Source organism: Fusarium sambucinum, chromosome II, assembly GCF_050947815.1.
Source record: "Fusarium sambucinum isolate potato_lamoka chromosome II, whole genome shotgun sequence".
Classification (NCBI taxonomy): Eukaryota; Fungi; Ascomycota; class Sordariomycetes; order Hypocreales; family Nectriaceae; genus Fusarium; species Fusarium sambucinum.
Window position 1 is genome coordinate 1,131,102 of NC_139293.1, and position 21,567 is coordinate 1,152,668.

Sequence of the window (21,567 nt, forward strand, 5' to 3'; positions counted from 1 at the left end):
TTCTTCAAATTTCCTGTCTTGCACTGTGAATCACCGAGGATAATCGGTCCAACACCCTCTAAATAGATTCTCATACACGGTATGATCTATCTACAGGAAGACCAAGCTCAGAAACAGATATCCAAACACTGACCAAGGTATCTGATATATATTTCATTCTCGACCGTACAAGGGAGTCCCTTCCCAAATAGTCTCATCCATATCGTTCATTTCACCTTGTAGCCTCTCAACTTCCTTCCAGCACTCTTCTCTTTGAAAAGAATCAGGCCATCCAAACCTGCGATAAAGCTTCCTACCAAAATCGACATTCTCAACAACAGAAATTTTTGGTCCCTGCTCTAGGAATTCCGCTTCAGTGATTGTTTCATCACACTCAGGCATTTCCTCGTATTCTTGAGTAACACTATCAGGAGGACCTGGAAACAATTCCAACTTTCGATATCTCTCCTTGAGGCTGTTGAAATAAACCTGTATATCCACCGGATCTTCAGAATCGCCTCTTATATCGCTGTCCACAATCTCGCCATCCTTGGCGTTCAGCCATACCTCACGGCCACCACTTTCTCTTCCTTCGGCAAGGCGGATAAAGTGTCTTCCGTCTGCTTCACCTCTTGTTGAAACAAATTCATAGTCCTCTGCGCACCACATTTCTTCCTCAAAGCCCTTGAGCGTATATTCGGGAATGTCACACAGCTGTGACTTGTACAGAAAACCAATGGACCAGAAGGACTGTTTGAAGTAAGGGATGTGATGGATAAGGTCGAGAACGTATTCGGACTTGTCTAAGATTGACAACACTTCAGGTGTGAGGCTAGGCCATCCCTCTGGTGGAGCTGTTTTGAGGTTTGCAGCATCAAAGTGAAGAGTTGCGAGGAAGTTGTAAAAGTCCAGAATGATGGCGACCAGCTCTTGGGTGGTGTAGGTTGGTTCTCGAATGGGGAGATCCTCTGAACCCGTTTCGCTTCCCTCGTCGTCTTCTTCGTCATCTTGAGATCCATGGTTTGAAGTTTGTGAAGATGCATTCTCAGAGGCCAATGATGCTTGTGTCGATCTTTCCGAAGCCGATGAAGATCGTCGTTCTAGTGACATCCCACCAGGGAAACTTGTACCCACAGGCTGATTTTGGGTCATGACGAGGGATTGAAAATGATGAAGAGAACCTGGGTTTATTATTTCAGGTAAAGATATATCACGAGATATTTATAATTTGATTAATTCAGGGGTTAAAGGAAAGAATTGTCGTTGCTGCCTTGAGTGTGGATTTCGATGACTCAGCGGAGAATGTGCTGCCTAGAATCTGATAAGATCTTATCGTGAGATGATCAAGATTAAAAAAGGTGGATTATTATTATACATAAGACATAACCAGAAATACATCATTGAACCCCGAAATTATGCAGACCGATCAATAAATTTGATCACCTTCTGTCCTGTCTTGCTCAACTCAAACCCACTAAGACCCTCAACAAAGGCAACATTGAACTTGTGCGCATTGGGAGGATAAATATTGAGAAATGTGTTCAAGCGCGCAAGGGCAGCTTGTCTACAAGCCTCATCCTCCTTACATAGCAAACGAATCTCCAGAAAAGCCTCCAAGGATGGTTCCATTTTACTCAGAATGACCTGCCACTGGAGAACTCCGTACTGTTCCTCAGAAAGCAGAGTAGCTAGGTTGTCAAACCGGGTATCAAAGCCATCCCACATGAAGCTAAAGCGTCGGTCACGGCCGTGTAGACGGAGGATGCGAAGGTAGGGTTGATCAGATTGAGGGATCTGGGAGCGTGTTTGTTCGGGAAGAGAATGAAGGGACCCCACGTCACCGGTGACATACCGTACGACAGGATTGCGAAGACGTGTTAGTACAGTTTGTGCAATTACACCTGTTTCCCCTTCAGGAAGAAGATCTGGAACAGGGATGTCTTTGTTCTCGGCGTAGTCAATTGGCAGAATCTCAATCATAGTCATACGAGTGTCGATAATGAAGTCGTTATATGTCACGCCTGGGTCAGAAGGAGTGAGTTCTGGCGTACTTACTCCGTAGGGACCAGCTTCTGCGCTACCCAATACAGAACAGATCTTGACGGGACCAAGGACGTCGTAGATGTGAGCTTTTTGCGCCACGGTGAGTGCTTCAGAAGTGTAGATGACCTTGTTCAGTTTGATCTTTTCTCGGTCTTCTTTCAAGGTTGAGATGTAATGGATCACTGCCATAAGCTGACCTCCATCGCTGCAAAAGTTAGCACCCCGACATCAAGATACTGGTAATGAGAGACGAAACTTACCCCGTAAGGACATTCACGTTGAACTCTTTTAATAGATCGACAGTTTCGGAGGGCTTGCTATAACTCCCGGCGGCGAGAACGGATGCACCAGCGTTCTCCATAGTCTCTAGCGTTAGGTCCAGCGATCTATCTCTCGTCAGTATCGTGCTTCCGATCTTGCGCATTGACATACCTGTAGAGACTGCCTCCGCAGTGTATCGTGACGACCCAGTCACCGCTTTCAATGAGACCGGTCTTATTCAAGAACTCACCAAAGTAAGCTCTATGACGACGGTTCTCTAGTGCATCAGTCGCAAAGAATAGTGGTCTTGATAGAGTGCTGCCACCGCCGGTGACACTCGTATAGACATTGCGACGGTATGTGTTTTCAGGGCTGACATCATTGACTAGCCTTTCAATTACATCGTATCTGAGGTTGTTAGAAGGGGTTGCTCTGTGCATCGCGTTACTTACAGATCATGCTTGTGAAGTAAAGGTCGTGCTTTCAGTTCAGCTTCTTCTGGTGTCAATGAAGATGTCTCCCGCTGTGTAAATGGGAGAAGATTAAAGAGAGGCTTTATCAAACTTCTACTTAGGTAGTTGGACTGAGAGTTTTGAATGGCTGCTTTCTCACGAGCAGCGCGAATAGCTTCATCATTTGGTGGATATTTCGCATCAGAATAGAAAGGATGTGTTTTGGCGACCGCCAGCACGTCAGTCAATGAGTACAGCATGCTTGACTCCAACTTTTCGAGTCAATTGGACTGTAAAAATAATGTGACACTTGGGGCTGTCAATCGTGATGCTTGTAGTTGCAGTCTAACTAATAGGTAGGTCTTATACGCGCGTATAAACATGAAGGGGCAAGACGAACACGGAGCCACCTTGACAGCACGGGGGCCAAAGCAGTCGACCGACTGGTTCGAATGATGTCTCTGACGTCCGCCCCGAAATACTGTTGAGTAATTGACTAATGTGTACAACCCTAGAATGTCTCAAATGACGAGATATGCAGCCGCGCAAGAGACCGAGGGAGGTAAGCATACCAACTTCAAGCGGCTTGAGCGGGCTCAACTAACTAATCATGGCAGCGAATTTTATAACGCCATCGAATGGGATCATTAAAGCCGTGCCTCACCGGTAGTATGGACGTGCTAGCATGGATCCTGCATGAGATCTTCAGCAAGTTGCCAGCTGAAAGATCGCCAGGGCTAAAGCGGGTCGGGTCGAAGGGGACGAGGCTGGACAGGGACAAGGTCTTGATTTTAGAGACACGGCTTGATGGCCTACCGAGGCAATTGGGGTTCGGAGAAATGAGATGTTTGTGAGGAACGGACTCGGGAGCCGATGTCTGACAGAGACGGTTACTGGAATCGACGATAACTGCTGCTTACGGGTCTTGATTACAGACGAAATAGTGTCTCAAACCAGGAACCCACCATCATGACGTGGCTTGAAGTCTAAGCACATCACAAAGCAACACTACAATACGAAAGTCTAAAAAAATAATATTGACAAATTCCTCCAGCGAGGTAACTTACGTATGCAAACCCCATGCAAGATTAAACACCAACTAAGCTATCTATCCAATACATTACATCACTGTCTCTTAATTATTGAAAGCACATGCATCCCATCTCACCCTTCGGAGATGACGCTCTGGGTCCTTGATGTCATTCCGAGAATGCAGCCAGCGACGGTTGTCCATGAGAATGATGGAACCCTTCGGCAAATCCGACGACTTGAGATGCACGGTTGTGTGTGCCTGAACTTCCTGCTGCATGAGCGCCTCCCTGAGCTCTTTCAGTGCGAGTGTCGCTCGGTCCGTTAATGGTGTGACGATATCCTCTCTGAAACGGATCATGGTGGACTCGCCGTTTGACTTGAGGATACTTCCAATGATGTGTTTTCTGTCGGCGTCCTTGATGAACTCTGGCGGAATCTCAATGCGGAATTCGGGAGACATGAGAGTTGCCTTGCTTTCTGGTGAGAGTAGTTCGTTGAGCTTCTCAACGTTCATGACGGATAGAGTGCCGCCTCCGTAACGATCATGCTGGAGGACTTGGAGGGCGAAATATCGTGGCAATGGATCTTCGTAACTACAGTCGGTGTGCCACGGAAATAATTCCATGGTTTCTGATCGAGCCTGTACAAGTCAGAATATGAAGTCAAATCGTGTATATGCGAGCATACCTGATGATCGCCAGCCTGGAACATCGTTTTGCTGGGACGGACATCCCAAAACCAGCCCTGCTTGGCACTGTGTGATATAGGTAGATGATGGTTGTGATGCTTGTGAAGACTGACGAGAAGCTGCTTCAGATAGGAACTTGAGTCATCTTGGAAGCCAAGGCTGATCTTGAGCATTCCCGTACGCTCAAGTTGGGAGGATACACGGTCGACATGATCCCGATGCTGAGCATAAGAAAGAGATGGGGCTTCCAAAACTTGAAGTGTGTGTCGTGAAGCCAACGTAGCAAGACCACGGGATAATTGGGAGGAAGGTTTTGATGTGAAGGATCGTAATAAACGGGGAGTACTTGAGAAGCGATACATGATGGGCGAATTGATGAAGATGAGCCAAGTGACTAAGGCCTCGATGGGGCTTCAGACTTATTAACATCGCCCATGAAAGGCGGGCCCGTGAACATCTTCTTGTTTCTTAGTCTGTTGAGGAAATCTCTGTCTTGCAAGGACTGCACATCCTGGTAAGATCCGATCTGAATCACTTCTTGCGTCGCCCACTCCCATTTGAGATGACTGGTCTTAGCAATATCCACTACGGGACAGGGAAGTCCGATGACAACCACCCATTAGGTTTTCTTGATGTGGCTCTAACTACGGGATGGAGATGATTCCAACGTGCCAGGGTTGGCAGTCAGGTCTACTGTGTATCATTTCTTACATAAATAGCCTCACAATGATCCTCTCTTCCTTACTGTCGTCAACCCACCTTGAAACCTCAATCCCGAGTCCCAGACGCCAAAATGCATACTCAACAGCTCACACATATTGTCGTCGGCCCTGGTCCTGATGATGTTGCGCCAATCACAAGTCACAACATTGACACAGCCAGCTTTGCTCGAGAGGAAGCATATCTACAAGAATCAGTCCTCAAGCTATGCCCTGCCAACCTCTGGCACAATGGATCTTACGCCTCCGGCTGTCCACGTCCTGTTCTCGTTGGTGAACATCACCAGCAGCAGATGAAGGATCTGCACGAGGCTTTGACAGCAGCCATCACAGACATTGTACAACGATGGTGGAGTGACACAGATGCGCGGTTCCCCGAACGCATGCCATTGGAGCCCAGAGAAGAGGAGCTACTGCAAGTAAGTGTTTCTGAGTTACACACGAGAAGACATTTTAACGGATCATAGTGGATCGAGACACAGGTTGAGATCGGCAACTTGGCTCCATTCTCTCAGCGTCTTGGCTCATGGCGCCCTGATTTCCTTGTTGAAGAGACGGCTAAGCGTCAAGAGAACTATTGCATCACCGAGATAAATGCACGGTTCTCCTTCAATGGCTTCATGCACGAAGCGTATGGCCAGGAAGCTATCAATCGGAATGTGCGGGGTGAAGAAACAGGTCTAATTGGAGCTACGTCTCCAGAGAATGTAAGACAATGCAACCCCATGCCTGTGCTACTCTTGAATTCTGACAGGACTTTGTGTGTGTGTAGATCTTACAGGGGTTGTTCAGCTTATTCGATCCTAGCTATCCCCTGCATCTCCTCAAGGGCGACGAAAAGGGCATTGATATTCACATGTTTATTGATGCTGTCGAGCGTCGCTTTGGTATCAAGCCAAGACTTGTTACCCCGGAACAGCTGAGATTACTCCCAGACGCACGCAGTAAGATTGGAAACCGACTTTGCTGCGTCGTAAAGGGTATTGATGAGCCGACGGTAAACAGCTGGAGGTTCAAAGCCAAAAATGGAGAGATCTGGGAAGAGATTCACCAGGTTGGACTGGAACTGCATCAGCGGGAACTTGATGCATTGGATCTCGACGTGTTACGACAGATCAGCCTCCGATGCTTCAATGACATGCGCACAGTGTTACTCGTCCACGACAAACGCATGCTGGGTATCATACGACAAGAATTGTCCACCCTAATGGCCCGTGGCGTTCTGACAGAGACCCAAGCTGAGGCTCTTGAACGCAACATTGTGGACACGATCCTTCCTGGTTCCAAGGAATTGGACACCCTCATTCAAGCAGGTCCCCAGTCACGCCAGGGATACATCCTCAAGCCTATACGCAGTGGCAAGGGAGATGGCATCGTCTTTGGTGATGATTTGACAGGCGATGAATGGACAGCTCGTCTCCGGGGTCTCAACTCGGCCAATATCATTCCTGGGGTGTCTTGTGTTGTACAGCGACGCATCACCCCCATCAATTATGACCTTGTCCTACGTGCCTCAGTGGGAATGGTGCAATATCCATTGGTAGGCACATATCATGTCGCCAATGGTAAACTATTGGGGCTTGGAACATGGAGAGCTAGTGGAGGACGAATTGTCGCAGTGTCTTCAGGAGGATCATGGCTTTGCTCTGTTATGAGAAAGTAGTAGGCAGACAGATTGTTTAGAGTCAGATTTCATTGTCTAGTCTAATCAGAGTATTATTTTTATTTGCGTTGCGCCCTGAATATTGAAGCTAATCTTGCATCTCAAACAGAATAGTAACTCGATATATCGAACAAGGGAGAATATTGCTGCTATGGAACGCGTTGAGATAATATTGGCTGCACATGTCATTTCTTTTGTCTCTTACCCAGTTGAGAGTATGACATAATTCATGCCTGTATTCGCCGCTGTATGTCTCAGCTCTCTGATGTGCGTATCTAACCGTGTGGCTGGCCTCGACGGCGGCATTGTCCGGTTGAACCCTGCCCCTCAAGCCGTGTCTCGCGGAGACGGACCGAATTCTCGGGCGTCTTTCGATAGTTTCGTCGATCTCTACAGGGAGTTTATACGCTAAACGTCGAGGACAAACTCAACGGACTGGCTGCTCAACGTGTAAAGATGTAGACTCGTTATTCGCAGTTACATCATGAGTCTGTACATAACCGTATTTTACAGTTCATCAGTTACTCTTCCGATGTTTCAACATTGTCAATCATGAGTACAATTCTACCGCTGTCTTTGAGCAGCGTTGCATTAACTGTGTCGCTATTCTCGTGCTCCCATGCACTGCAGTCAGCTTTTCGCCAATCGAGAAATGGCAAGGCGAAGGATCAGTTTTACGAAGATGATGATGGATGTGCCTCGCCACGATCGCTAGCAGAGTTTACGAATAGAGGCGCCAAGAGCTTCATTATCGCATTCTCTACCATTGGCACTGGGACTTGTATTGCAAATCTCGTGATATCCATACTTTACAATGATGGGGTTGAGTCGGTCGTTGAGCCTACATTAACTGTTGCTGCTTGGGTATGTTTATCTCCTACCCGGTTGACTCATTCGGTCTAACACATACAGACATTGGCTTTCATTCATAGCATCTGCATCGTCTTCCAACACTCAACAGTGGAAGCCCAAAAGCTGGGAGTATGGCTACTATTTACTGCCCTAGTCTTGATAGCATCGTCATTGCCTTATGTTAGGTACTGGTACATGCACTCTCAGCAACTCCCTATTGTTTCCATCATTCTCCCCATCATCAGCACATCGTCCGCTGTCGCATTAGCTTTCGCAAGCACCTGTCTCCCAAGACGACCAGAAGTATTCCATAGAAACGTTGCAATTGATCGCCAATGGACTGTTTCTATCTTGGAGCGCTTAACCTGGACTTGGGTGCAGCCTCTTCTGCGTCATGCTGCGCAGCGAGATGATTTAGACACGGAGGATGTGCCCCAAGGGGATTCACGATTGAGATCCCAAGACCTCAAAAAACGATGGGATCAATTGACCCGCCAAGACTCACTTTTCCGCTCAATTGTAGTACTTTACAAAGGCAGGTTGTTGTTTCTGTGGACAGTCACTCTGGTCCGTTGTGCTGTGAGCATTCTTCCGTTCTGGTTCATGCTCAAGATCATCAATGTTCTTGAAGATGTAACCGCACGAGCGGACAATATGCAACTGATGGTGTTTGTTTTGCTGATGGCGTTGTCTAATTTGCTGGACTCAGTAAGTCTCTCCCAACACCCCTCGATTGCCAACTAACCATGTCTAGTGGATGGAAGGATGGGCATATTGGTACTCTCTCGAGAGCCTCGCCTTACCAATCCGATCTCAAATCTCGGGCATAATTTTCGGCAAGGTACTACTCCGCAAGAACATCAGGACTGCAGGTGGCGACGAATCTGCATCCGAGACTGACGAGGCCTCTGACGAAGGCACACCTTCCCTCAAGTCTCACCAAGCTATTGTCAACCTGGTAGGTATCGACACAGAGAGACTCTGTTACTTCTTCCAGTATCACTTCCTCATTATAGCTGGTGTCGTCAAACTCATCGTGTTTTCCATTTTCCTCCTTCGCATTCTAGGATGGCTCCCCCTCATCGCAGGTATGATGGCGTGGGCTATTACGTTACCTCTCAATACTTGGTTTTCGGGCAAAGTCCTCACCGAGTCACGAGCATTGATGAGACATCGCGATATCAAGTTGTCTAAGATCAGCGAGGTTCTTACTGGCTTGCGCCAGATCAAGTTCTCAGCTCTGGAAGCACAATGGGAGCGACGGATCCTTGCGCTACGAAACGCTGAGCTAGCGACGTTGTGGAATTTCTTCCTTGCTGATAGTGGCCTCTTCGCTTGCTGGGTCATAAGTCCGATTTTACTTGCCGTTGCGTCGCTGACTACGTATGTCCTTGTTCATGGTACACTATTGCCTTCGGTTGCGTTTGTCAGTATCGGGATATTTAATACCCTTGAGACGACACTTGGTTCCCTGCCAGAGCTGTTTACCCTGGGACTCGACTCTTTGGTCTCATTGAAGCGAATCAGCGTTTATCTAGACGAGCCTGAGAAACAGACTGAGTTGACGCTAAGCGATACTATCAGCTTTCACAATGCCTCAGTCGCCTGGCCAAGTAACGGGGCCCCGGAAGACGGCGATTTCATACTGTCTGATCTCCGTCTCTTTTTCCCCAATCATGCTCTATCTGTTGTCTCTGGCAAGGTTGGCACAGGCAAAACATTGCTACTCTCTGCTATTTTGGGTGAAGCGGATCTACTCAGTGGTTCAATCCACATTCCCAAGAAACAACAATTCCAGGGCAGTGAATGGATCATCCCAGGATCAATTGCCTATATCAGCCAGACTCCATGGCTCGAGAATTGTTCTCTTCGCGACAACATACTTTTCGGGCTGCCGATGGATAAGTCAAGATATGGCAAAGTCCTCGAAGCCTGTGCCCTCACAGAAGATCTAAAGTCCCTTCGAGACGGTGACAGTACCGAGATTGGATCGAACGGTGTCAATCTGAGTGGAGGCCAGAAATGGCGTGTTACCCTTGCGCGTGCTGTATACTCCCGTGCAGAAATTCTCTTGATGGAGGATATCTTTAGCGCTGTTGACTCCCATGTCGGTGCTTGGATCTACGATAGATGTCTTACTGGTGATATCTGTCAGGAACGTACTCGGATCATCGTTACTCATCATTTGAGTCTCGTTATGCCTGGTGCTAGCTTTGTCGTTGAACTTGGTGATGGGGGAGTGTTGTACTCTGGACCTCCCAAACTTTCCGCACACCAGCAACCGGACATGCCAAGCACAGATACTAAAGACACTATGGACCTAATCGATGCCTCTGATGATGCTTTTATCTCAACCAATGGATCGGATACTACCGAGCCTTCCAAGTCGGACGCTGTCCCGAAGAAGTTCATGCAAGAAGAAACACGACAAAAAGGCAACGTCAAGAGAAGCGTCTATCTGACGTACATCAGGGGCAGTGGTGGTTTATTTCCCTGGGTATTGTGTATCGGCATTTATCTCGCCTATCAAGCGGGAATCCTTGGGAGAGCATGGGTTCTTCGCATCTGGACTGCCAAATCAAGCACATCGTCCGATAACCCCAACGCCCACCACATCTCCGGGTCTACGTTCTCGACGACACAGTTGTTCTCCCATCACTCGAAACAGATTGCACCGGATCCCAACGTCATCTTCTATCTGAAGATTTACATCGTTATATCTGTTGCTACTGCAGTTGTGGGTATTCTCAGATATCTTTCGTCATACTTCCTTGCTGTCAGGGCCAGTAGAAGCCTTTTCGAGAAGATGCTTTTCGCCGTGATGCATGCTCCAATGCGATGGCTCGACACAGTCCACTCGGGTCGCATTTTGAATCGCTTCACGGCTGACTTTAACATTATTGACGAGCGTATCGCTATGACGTGGAGTCAATTCTTCTCGCATCTGCTACGTCTTATCAGTATTTGCGTTGCTTCCTGCTTTGCATCTGCGTACCTCATCCCACCAGCCGTTGTCCTCTTAGCCATTGGCGCATTTACCGGTAACAAATACTTAGTTGCCAGTCGGCCCTTGAAGCGTCTCGAAAGCAATGCCAAGTCTCCCGTGTTCGAACTCTTCAATACAACACTAGCCGGTATCTCGACTATCCGGGCGTTTCGAAGAACTCAAACGTATATGGAGCAGATGCACAATAATCTGAATGCTTGGACGATGACCACATTTTACATTGCTTTAGCCAATAGATGGATGAGCTTACGCATGGCTTTAATTACAGCCCTTTTCAGCATCACTGTCGGCGTTGTCATTATCGTCAAACAAATTGATGCTGCCCTCGCTGGCCTGGCTCTATCCTTCATTCTGGACTTCTCCGAAAGTCTTCGCTGGACGATCCGTTCGTATGGAGACATGGAGTTGGAGATGAACTCAATGGAACGGGTGGTAGAGTACATGAACATCGAAACAGAATACCTTGGCGGATTAAGACCGGCAGCTGCTTGGCCTGCCTCTGGTAATGTTGAAGTGAAGGATCTAGAGGTTGCGTACGCGCCAGATTTACCACCAGTGCTAAAAGGTCTTTCGTTTAAGATCAGCCACGGTGAGCGTGTGGGTGTTGTGGGTCGTACCGGCGCTGGCAAATCTTCGATGACTTTGGCCCTTTTCAGATTTTTGGAAGCAAGATCTGGGAGCATTGCTATTGATGGGGTGGATATATCGAAGCTCAAGTTGACGGACTTGAGATCAAACATGTCCATCATTCCACAGGTACGATCACAGACATATTTCTGGTGCATAAGCTAATGTGAACAGCACCCCGTCCTATTCTCTGGTACAGTCCGCTCCAACCTGGATCCATTCGGCGAATACACAGATGTGAAACTGTACGAAGCTCTCAAGAGAGTTCATCTTATCGGCCAAGACGACACTCCCGAAAACAGCATGTTCAACGATCTATCAAGCCTAATCTCCGAGTCCGGCAGTAACCTCTCACAAGGCCAACAACAGCTCCTCTGTATCGCCCGCGCTCTCCTAGCTGCTTCCAAAGTCATTGTACTAGATGAAGCGACATCCGCTATTGACATCGCCACTGATGTACTAATACAAAAGAGTATTCGCGAGTGGTTCACTGATAGGACAATGATTGTTATTGCGCATCGTTTAAGCACCGTTGCCGATTTTGACAAGGTTCTTGTCCTTGATGCAGGGCGAATGGTGGAGTTCGGTACGCCACGGGAATTGTGGGAGAATGATGGCGTGTTCCGGGGGATGTGTAAAAGGACGGGAAGTAATGAGGAAGAACACTTGAGGCAGGTTATCATGGGATGATATAGTAATGAGCAACGCACGTATATAGCCATGGAGAATCATATCTCAGCCAGATATTAATGACAATGAGGAAGCTCCGCTACATGTTCGTCCGCATTATTCGACTCATGCGAAGCTTACTACTAAAGGCCTTCGCTTTTACTTGTCACCTACCCTGAGGCCACTACTGATGATGGTCCAGAGATTGACTGAACAAAAACTGACCGAGACCAAACTAAAGACAGGGGTACCCTTTTCTTTCCCCATTTCTGTCTAGAGCGCGCTAACTATAGATAGGCGAAGTCCACGTGGTCCGTCAGCTGTCAAAAATCTCAATCTCACGATATCTGCTTTTTCTGATCTAGTGGCGGTGGCGGACGGACACTAGCTATCCCATTGAGAGGGTAACAGAAAAGTTGACCTCGTAGGTCTTAGGGTACAAAAATAAATAGCCTAGAAATTATAGTCTTAAAGTCGTAAGCTGACCTAATAGTTTCGTCCCTGATACTTCCCGTGGTTAGTCTTTTTGACACCCTGAGGCCTGTTATCTCATGATAAGCTTGTTGGTCATGTCACTGCAGCCGTGTTTATGAGCCAGCCCATTCACAGACTCTCACCTCAAGAACTAGCACAAATGACCTTTTATCCTTGCAATTTGGTCATGGTTTGCCGAGGACGTGGTCGAGAAAAGTGACAATTCAGGGTTCAATTGTTGACTCTTAAGGTGCCATTTTACAAGTGAACAATGAGGTCAGTTAAGATTAAGAGAGCTATCTCAGATTCGCCTGCCTTATAGAAGTCCACTTACCTCAACTGTTACTGTAAACCCCTTGGCGATCTCTTGGCAGATGTCCAAAGTTACCAGCGGTTTGGGTTGACCCTGAAAGCCGTCACTAGCTAAATGTGATTGGTTTCAGCCCCCTGGCTAAAATAGATGAGACGATGGGACCCTTCACCGTTGACTTCTTACCCAAACCGGTATATTTCTCCGTCTTGACAGAGTTTCTCCGGGGCTAAGTCCACCACGACCGAGCCTTTTGCTTGTTGCCTCTTGACCGTTGTACGTGTTTCAACGTTTCATTCGCTTGGTTGTTTTCTAGCTTCTGTTTAAATTCAATAGTTTGTGGTTCAGCTTCTGTCGTTTGCCCGAAACTATTTATGCCAGCGGGCGAAGCGAGAGATCCAGAACTACATGGACGGACTTACACGCTGACGACAACGGTCTTTTCTCTCACGTTCGAGGCGTCAAGATCTTTTGTAAGTGAGAGACCATTAATTTAATAACAGTATCCGTAGCCCCTGTAACAATGTAACCTCTTTGCCAACGTACTTCTCTCTTTCGTTATCATTGCGTGTTGTCTCTTTCGTGCTGTTGTATTGGATCACTAGGAAATACGGTTCACCATGGCCAGACTGCTCTGGTTACTGCTTCCCTTTGTTGGGAGCAGTCTTGCAAAAGAAGGTTCCGTTGTCCATTCTCTCATTAATTCTGCCTCTGGCCATTCCACTCTTTCCACTGTATCTTCCCTTCCTGTCACTCATTTGGACGATCTCAATAAGAGAGATGTTCGTTCTTCGCTTGACATTTCTCCCTTCACACCCCAAATCAATCCACTTGTTCGACGATCTTCGGCATGTAAGCCTAGGAGGGAACCCCAGGGTAGCTCTGTGTTTACCGACTCGTCGATCGTGACAACCCACCCAACAACTACCGCGGCCGAGCTTACTGGCCTCACTACTTCTTTGACTGGCTCTGCTACTTCCGCAGCATCTGAAAGCACCGCGGATTTGGCCTCGAGTGGAACATTGATCTCCAGTGCTGCTACTTCTGATGCGACATCGACAGCCACAGTTAGTGATGTAGATGGAAACACTGCTAGTGGATCATCTACTGAGATCTCGTCGACTACTGAGACATCAACTGGCGCCGACACATTTACATCTGCACCTGTCTCGCAGCCAAGTCTGAACTCAGTTAGCAGCGACAGCGTATCACTTTCGACCACGGAGGCCAGCTTGGAAATCTCAAGGGAGGGCACAGCCACAACAGTCTTGTCCACCGACGATTCGACTACAGCTGCGGCCGATACTACCGCCATTGTTGATATTCCCACCACTGTTGATACTGCTACTACCGTTGATGGCACCACTGCTCCTGGTAGCACCACTGTTGCTGATACCACTCCTGGTGGTGATACTACTGCTGCCGATAGCACCGCTACTTTTGACACTGCCACTGTCGTCGATACTGCCGTTGCTGCGGATACTTCCGCTACTGGTGTTGATACCACTGCTTCCAGTAACACTGATTTTGGTGCTACCTCTGCTACCGAGACTACCGCTGTTGCCGATACCACAATTGTTATCGATACTACAACTGCTACTGCTAACGCTGCTGTTGATACTACCGCCACTTCTGGTACTACTACTGCTGCTGATACTACCGCTATCACTGGTACCACCACTACCGCCGCATTTGAATCAGAGTCTTCTACTCTTGAGTCCGCCACGGCATCGTCGGGTCTTGCAAGCGATACGACATCATTAGAGTTTAGCGCGCAAGCAGCATCCTCTGAGACAAGCGGCACCCTCACATCTTCTCTGGAGACTCAATCTTCCGAGGCATCACTTTCCTTGACCGAATTTCCTTCTTCATCCACAATCGCTTCATCAGACCCAACAACTACATTAGAGAGCGTTGTTTCAACATCGACTGACTCTCCTCTAGTACTCACAGTAGCCGCCGACGGCAGTGGAGATTACACAGCCATCAACGATGCCATCAAGGCTGCTCAAACAAGCGGCTACCCTACCGTTACCGTGCTCGCTGGTACATATACCGAGAACGTCGTGATTGCAGCTACGCCTACTGTGACCATAGTGGGCGAGGCATCTAAGAAGCGCGACAGTTCGTCGGGTGTAGTCATCGACAATGGCGGCAACTCCAACCCTGCTCTTTCATTCAGCACCGCCGCCGCCGGTGTTACATGGAGGGGCATCAAGTTTTTGAACTCTCTAGCTGGTAACTCGGTTGGTGCCGTAGTTCTCCGTGGTTCAAAAAATGCTTTCTACAACTGTGAAATCGTCTCTGCTGGTATTGCCGCTATCACTGGCAGTTATGCATCCGGTATCATCGCCAACTCCTACGTGGAGGCACAAGACAAGGTCATCTACAACTATCCTTCCCTATACGTCTACGGAACAACAATCACAGCGACCAAGTCCAACGCACTGCTCGTGTACAACAAGGGTGGTCTATCTGGAACCACCATGTACAACTCGACCGTCGTACTCGACACTTGCCAAGTTGTCAAGAAGAGCGGAGCCACCAACACTCGCGTGTTCCTCGCCGCAGGAAACGGCGATGGCTCTGTGGTTGTCTACCGTGATTCTAGCCTTGCTTCAGGCTTCTTGGCTGCCTCTGGTGTCTATGTCGACGCCAAGACACAGTCTCCCTTGAACCGCTATGTTGAGTTTGGTACGACTGGTGATGTGACGGACCGCTCCAAATATGTCACTTTGATCACGGACCCCAAAGATCTGTCTGACTATGAAGTCTCCGCGCTCTTCAAGAGTGCCTATCCTAGTGTGGCTGTATCATCGGTCGATTGGATTGACGCTTCTGTCTTGAGTTCCATCAAGGCAAGCAACGCCAAGGACTTTAAGGAAGAAGCAACTACAACCACTGATGCTCCAACCGAAGCTTCTTCGACAGAGTCCAGTTCTCCAACTACCACTAATGCCGTATCTGTCGCATCATCGGGCACTTCATTGATCACATCTTCGGGCGCCTCTTCAGCCACTGCGACCACCTCCGAAGCAGAAGATGCCACGACATCTGCAGAACCCACTCAATCATCCTGCGCTTTTCCCTCTGCCGTGCCCAGCACAGCCTTCGTTGTCGGCCCCAAGTCCAATCCATGTGCCTCTTATGATACAATTGCATCTGCAGTCGCCCAACTTCCCAACGATAGTACTTCCCAGTACATTTACATCCTCGCGGGTACATACCAAGAGAAGGTGAACATCCAGCGAGTGGGCGCCACTGTTGTTCGAGGCCAAAGCAGCGATGGCTCTTCTTCCAAGAACAACAAGGTCACTATCACCTCCAGCAGCGGTGTTCTGTCCAGCAGTGGCGGTTCATCGGGAACGGCTACCTTCTCTGCTAGCAAGTACGAGACCAAGGCCGTCTCATTCTACAACATCAACTTTGAGAATGCATTTGCGGCTACTACCAATAATGTCGCTCTAGCTGTCTATGCTAAAGGCAAGGTGGCCTTTTACGGATGCGATATCAATTCGTCGCAGGGAACTCTCTACCTCGATTACGGTAGCTTCTTCGTTAGTCATTCAGTTCTACGAGGAACTACTGATTTCCTCTGGGGTCAGGGCGCCGGTTATTTTTACAACTCTGTCATCGTTTCCAAGGGAACGACAACAGGTCAGGCCATTGCCGCTCACAAATTCCAGGGCCAATACGGAGGATCGCGATTTGTTTTTGACCTTTGTGCCGTTGTGCCTGAGTCCAACTCTGTGCCTGAAGGTAGCACCTTCCTCGGTCGGGACTATAGCGCTAAATCAAATGTTGCTTATGTCAACTCCTTCTTTGATGCGCACATCGCCCCTTCCGGATGGAAGGTCTCTTCTCCTTCTACCTTTGCTGGTACATTCACCGAGGGAAACAACACGGGCCCTGGTTGGGATTCTTCGTCTCGCATCTCTGTCGCCACCATCGTGGATGACACTTCTTCGTTCAGTGCTGCTTCTATCCTCGGAGGAGATGCTTGGATTGACAAATCTGCTATCGCGCCTTTCCAAGGATGGCCCGATTCGAAGTATGCCAAGGACGCGGCCACTACATCGGCTTCTGCCACTGCTACTGCCTCCGCTACATCCACTACTGAAGCTGTTGGCTCTACTCTGACTGTCGCCCCCTCCCCCACCGGAGGCCAATTCAAGACCGTCGCGTCTGCCCTTGCAGCTATCCCCGACGATGGCGAGGATTATACCGTCTTCATCAAGGCTGGATCCTACAACGAGCAGCTCAAACTCAACCGAGGTCGCGGTCGCGTCACTCTTCGTGGTGAAACCAGCTTTGAGAATGACTTCACACAAAACCAGGTCCTCATCTGGTTCAAGTTGGGCTATGGCACTGGCGAGTCAAGAAATGAAGAGACTCCTGTCCTCTTCTGGAAGACCACCACATCTTCAGCTGGACTCTCGCTGTACAACCTCAACTTTACCAACACTTACCCACAAACTCGGGACACAGCCTCTCTCGCAGCAGACTTCTTCGGCAACAACATGGCCGCATACGGTTGTGCATTCTCTGGCTACCAGGATTCCGTTCTTGTCAACCAAGGTGTGCAAGTGTTTTCCAACAGTTATCTCGAGGGTTCAGTCGACTTCATTTGGGGTTACAGCAAGGCCTACTTCCACCAATGCTACATTGCATCGAACACACCCAATGCCTACATCACTGCGCAGAACCGCAAGTCTTCTTCTTGGGCAGGTGGTTTTGTCTTTGATACCTGCAAGGTGACATACACTGATAGCTATGGTTCCACCTTCGGCACGACATCTCTTGGTCGTCCTTGGTCTCAGTACGCTTTGGTCGTGTACATGAACTCTTTCCTTGATAAGCACATATCCAAGGCGGGCTGGTCAACTTGGTCTACAAGCAACCCGCAGATCTCTGTAAGTATACTACCAATCATTCCCTGAGGATTGAAATGACGCGCATTCAATCGCACCCACACAATGACTCTTATGATTGAAACATACTAACACCTGGCAGGATGTGTTCTTTGGAGAGTACAACAATGTTGGCCCCGGCAACTGGACCTCTTCCCGCGCAAGCTTCGCGACAAAGCTCACAGAGTCCCAAGCTGCGGCTTACTCGCTGGGTTCTTTCATCGGCAGCACAAGCTGGCTTGACATGAAAGCTTACAATCTTGCGCCCAGCTACACAATCGACGACTCCAGCGCTCCTGAACCTGAACCTGAAGTTACCTGGCCATCTCACCCTTCAGACGGAACAACACCTCCCAAGGACGCAGTTCTTGTTTCTGTCGACGGAGAGAAGTCGGGCTCATACTCAAGTCTCACTGACGCGCTCAAGAGCCTTCCCAAGGATTCGACCTCTCAAGTCATTTTTGTTTATACTGGTACATACGAGGAGCAGGTCCCATCCATCAATCGACCTGGTCCCATCACCATTATCGGATACACTGAGACCGAGCCCGGAAAGACATACACTAGCAACCAAGTCACTATCACCCAGGCCAAGGGACTTTCGGTCGCAGGAACAATTCCGGCAGGTCGCAGCAACGCAGACACAGCGACAATTGCAACGGCCAGCACCAAGATCGCCTTTTACAATGTCAAGTTCATCAACACAGATAACTTTGATGGTGCGACGCCTAGTTATGTCACTCTCGCTGCCAGTGTTTACGGTGACAAGATTGGCTTCTACGGCTGTTCCTTCATTGGCTGGCAGGACACTCGTAAGTACAAAGCAACCTCAGTCAATATATCAGTTACTAACTTCTCATAGTACTCACGGGAGCTACAGCGGGCTATCAGTACTATGAAAGCAGTTACATCGAGGGAGCGATTGACTTCATCTGGGGTTACAGCAAGGCTTACTTCAAGGGCTGTACCCTTGCTGCCAAGCGTGCTAAGTCAGCCATCACTGCGCAGAGCCGCAAGGACGCGAACGCGATCGGCGGCTACATTTTTGACCAATGTCTTTTCACAGAGGCTGCTTCAGCCACGACTGACTTGGCAGGACAGGTGTATCTTGGTCGTCCTTACAGTGCTTATGCTCTTGTCGTGGTCAAGAACAGCTACTTGGATGGATCAATTCAGCCGGCTGGGTGGAAGATCTGGTCGACAACTGATCCTCGTACTGATCATGTCACTTTCGCGGAGTATGCCAACGAAGGACCTGGAAGCTGGGAGAAGAACTCGGCGACGCGTGAGGCATTTGGCTTCGCTACTCTTCTCACCAAGGATGACTACCCTCTCTCGTCAGTCATGGATAGTACTGATTGGATTGACAAGACTTTCTGGGACTCAATCGTGACTCCAAAGTCCAGCACGCCAGTCGTTCCTGTGCCTGATCCCAACGCTGTTTACAGCGGCAAGACCCCGCCTCCGGGTGCCTACATTGTGTCCAAGGAAGCCATCGATGGAGTTACCACCTACAGCACGATCCAAGCTGCGATCGATGCTCTTCCCGCCTCCAACAAGGTTACCCCAACTGTGTTCATCTATCCTGGTACATACAAGGAACAAATCATTCTCAGCCGATCAGGAACTACATTCTTCATTGGATACTCGGAATCGCCCGATGACTACACCAAGAACCAGGTCACGATCACGTACGACAAGGGCATCGATACGCAGGCGGATGCGTCCAACTCTGACTCTGCCACTTTCTACGCCACTGGAAACTATTTCCAGGCTGTCAACATCAACTTCATGAACACATTTGGCACAGCCACCAAGTAAGTAAAGGTGGTCCAGATGCCCAAACATATACTAACAGGTTCATAGCTACGCCAGTCTCGGATTTGCGGTCAAGAGCAGCAAGTTTGCTTCGCTCTACGGTTGTCAGGTATACGGAAACCAGGACGCTCTCCTGGTCAATGGCAACCTTTTCGCATACAACTCAATTATCACTGGAAACATTGATATGATCTGGGGTTCCGGAGCTGGATACTTCTTGAAAAATACAATCGCACCTAACAAGGATAAGATTGCATTGACAGCGAACAAGAAGGGAACTAACACCGGCCCCAACGGCTTCGTGTTCGATCAATGCACCGTTGCCCCCGCAGACGGAGCTTCCTACTCGACTATCTACCTGGGCCGACCATGGGATCAATGGGCCCGTGTTGCGTACATCCAAACTGAGCTGAGTGCAGATATCGCCTCTGTGGGCTGGACTGCATGGACCAAGTCAGATCCTAGAACCGAGAATGTTATTTTTGGCGAATTCGACAACTCTGGACCGGGAGCTTCATCCGGCAACCGTGCTTCTTTCGCTAAACAGTTGTCAAACGAAGAAGTTGCGCAATTTCAAATTGGGACCTTTTTCCCTTCGACGAGTTGGATCAACATGACTCTCGTGCACGCGACACCTTTCGATGCAGCTGTTGTCGCAACCCAGACCATCAGTTCGACAACTGTCTATACTACTCAGACGGTCACATTGTCCCAGACCCTGTTTACTACTACAACGGGCGCTGATGTGGTTGTCACTGAAAAGACAACCTTTACCGAGGACATTGGAACCACAATCACGCCTGATCCTACAACGAAGACCTCGATCGAGAAGACAACCGTTACGGAAGCGGCTCTCGTTACACAAGCCAACAAGGTTGTCACGGTCAAGCCCACCGAGATTGTGGATGTTGGCAAGACCATCACGCCTGCTGCCGTTACATCAACCTCCACCCAAATCGTTGATGCGACCGTTACTTCCTGGGTCACATCATCCGCCAAGGCTGTCACCGCAACTTTAACGACTACAGCTGTTACGGTCACGCCCAAGTCGGTGACTGAGACTGTCGTTGAGAGAACCACCGTTGTCTTCAGCAAGAGCACGACCCCCAAGGCCCTCACCGTCAAGAGTACGACGACTGTGACAGTTGGCACTGGTGGTGTCACCACGACATCCTTGAAGGCAACCACAGTCGTGTCTACTGTCGTAACAACGTCTGTCAAGACTATCAGCAAGACTACTACGCTCAAGTGCATCCCCACACAGCACAAGCGCGATTTGGGTATAGAAACGGCTATCAAGCCTCGAGCTGCTGTTGTTTTTGGCAATCCTTCTGTCAATCTAGCCTCAGGTCTCACTCGTCGCGAACTCGATCTCGGATCAATCAACCTTGAAGCTCGCGCAGCCGGTCTTTCTACAGTTACTGTTACCCTTTTCTCTACATTCACTACCAACGTCAAGACTTCAACCATGGCTGTTCCCGCTAGCACAACTACGACCAAGGTCATCACAACAAAGACAATTGGAAAGACAAGCACTCTCAAGCCAGCGACTGTCATTGATGTGTCTACCTCGGTGGCAACAAGATACGCCACCTCCACCATCCCAGGATCGACATCAACTACCACAGTCGTCTCCACCAAGGAAACCGGCAAGACCACAACCCTCAAAGCCTCCACAACCACTGTCGTTGTCGCTTCTACTTCAGTCGTCACACAAAGGAAGACTTCTACCGTTCCTGCAAGCACAGTCACTATCTTAAAAACATTGACGACCACCTTGCCCAGTGGAACTGTCAAGGTTACCACGACAAGCACTGTTAAGCAGACATCGGCTGTAACTCTGGATCGGGACACTGTCACAAACTGGACGACTGTCAAGTCTACATTGAGGCCCTCTAGCACCGTGAATATGAGGAGCACCGTGTCTAAGATGAGCACATCGGTTGTGAGGGAGACAAAGACTAATTGGGCGACGAAGACGAGCAAGGGTGCGGCGATTTGCACCAACTAAAACTGAGATTTCGATTCATAATGGCTCTCTTTGGGCATCTATATATAGCTTA

The 21,567-nt window shown here is 48.9% G+C and overlaps 6 protein-coding genes across 6 annotated transcripts; 3 read left to right on the forward strand and 3 right to left on the reverse strand.

The window, feature by feature from the left end:
• Positions 1-153: 153 nt before the first annotated feature.
• Positions 154-1,131, reverse strand: FSST1_007172 (uncharacterized protein; the record flags this gene model as incomplete). The annotated part of the gene is made up of 1 exon (XM_083223928.1): positions 154-1,131. The coding sequence occupies one exon, from the start codon at positions 1,129-1,131 to the stop codon at positions 154-156; it is 978 nt and encodes a 325-aa protein (XP_083083133.1).
• A 261-nt stretch (positions 1,132-1,392) lies between these two features.
• Positions 1,393-2,995, reverse strand: FSST1_007173 (uncharacterized protein; the record flags this gene model as incomplete). Its single annotated transcript, XM_083223930.1, has 4 exons — positions 1,393-2,227; positions 2,283-2,408; positions 2,455-2,691; positions 2,736-2,995. 4 exons carry the CDS (start codon positions 2,993-2,995, stop codon positions 1,393-1,395), a joined length of 1,458 nt encoding a protein of 485 aa, XP_083083134.1.
• An 875-nt stretch (positions 2,996-3,870) lies between these two features.
• Positions 3,871-4,817, reverse strand: FSST1_007174 (uncharacterized protein; the record flags this gene model as incomplete). The annotated part of the gene is made up of 2 exons (XM_083223931.1): positions 3,871-4,407; positions 4,455-4,817. The coding sequence occupies 2 exons, from the start codon at positions 4,815-4,817 to the stop codon at positions 3,871-3,873; spliced, it is 900 nt and encodes a 299-aa protein (XP_083083135.1).
• Positions 4,818-5,248: 431 nt separating this feature from the next.
• On the forward strand, positions 5,249-6,837 carry FSST1_007175 (uncharacterized protein; the record flags this gene model as incomplete). Its single annotated transcript, XM_083223932.1, has 3 exons — positions 5,249-5,593; positions 5,642-5,881; positions 5,947-6,837. 3 exons carry the CDS (start codon positions 5,249-5,251, stop codon positions 6,835-6,837), a joined length of 1,476 nt encoding a protein of 491 aa, XP_083083136.1.
• A 552-nt stretch (positions 6,838-7,389) lies between these two features.
• Positions 7,390-12,013, forward strand: FSST1_007176 (uncharacterized protein; the record flags this gene model as incomplete). Its single annotated transcript, XM_083223933.1, has 4 exons — positions 7,390-7,701; positions 7,750-8,397; positions 8,444-11,452; positions 11,498-12,013. The coding sequence occupies 4 exons, from the start codon at positions 7,390-7,392 to the stop codon at positions 12,011-12,013; spliced, it is 4,485 nt and encodes a 1,494-aa protein (XP_083083137.1).
• A 1,383-nt stretch (positions 12,014-13,396) lies between these two features.
• Positions 13,397-21,515, forward strand: FSST1_007177 (pectin lyase fold/virulence factor; the record flags this gene model as incomplete). The annotated part of the gene is made up of 4 exons (XM_083223934.1): positions 13,397-17,689; positions 17,790-18,498; positions 18,549-19,503; positions 19,553-21,515. The coding sequence occupies 4 exons, from the start codon at positions 13,397-13,399 to the stop codon at positions 21,513-21,515; spliced, it is 7,920 nt and encodes a 2,639-aa protein (XP_083083138.1).
• Between the last annotated feature and the right edge of the window lie 52 nt (positions 21,516-21,567).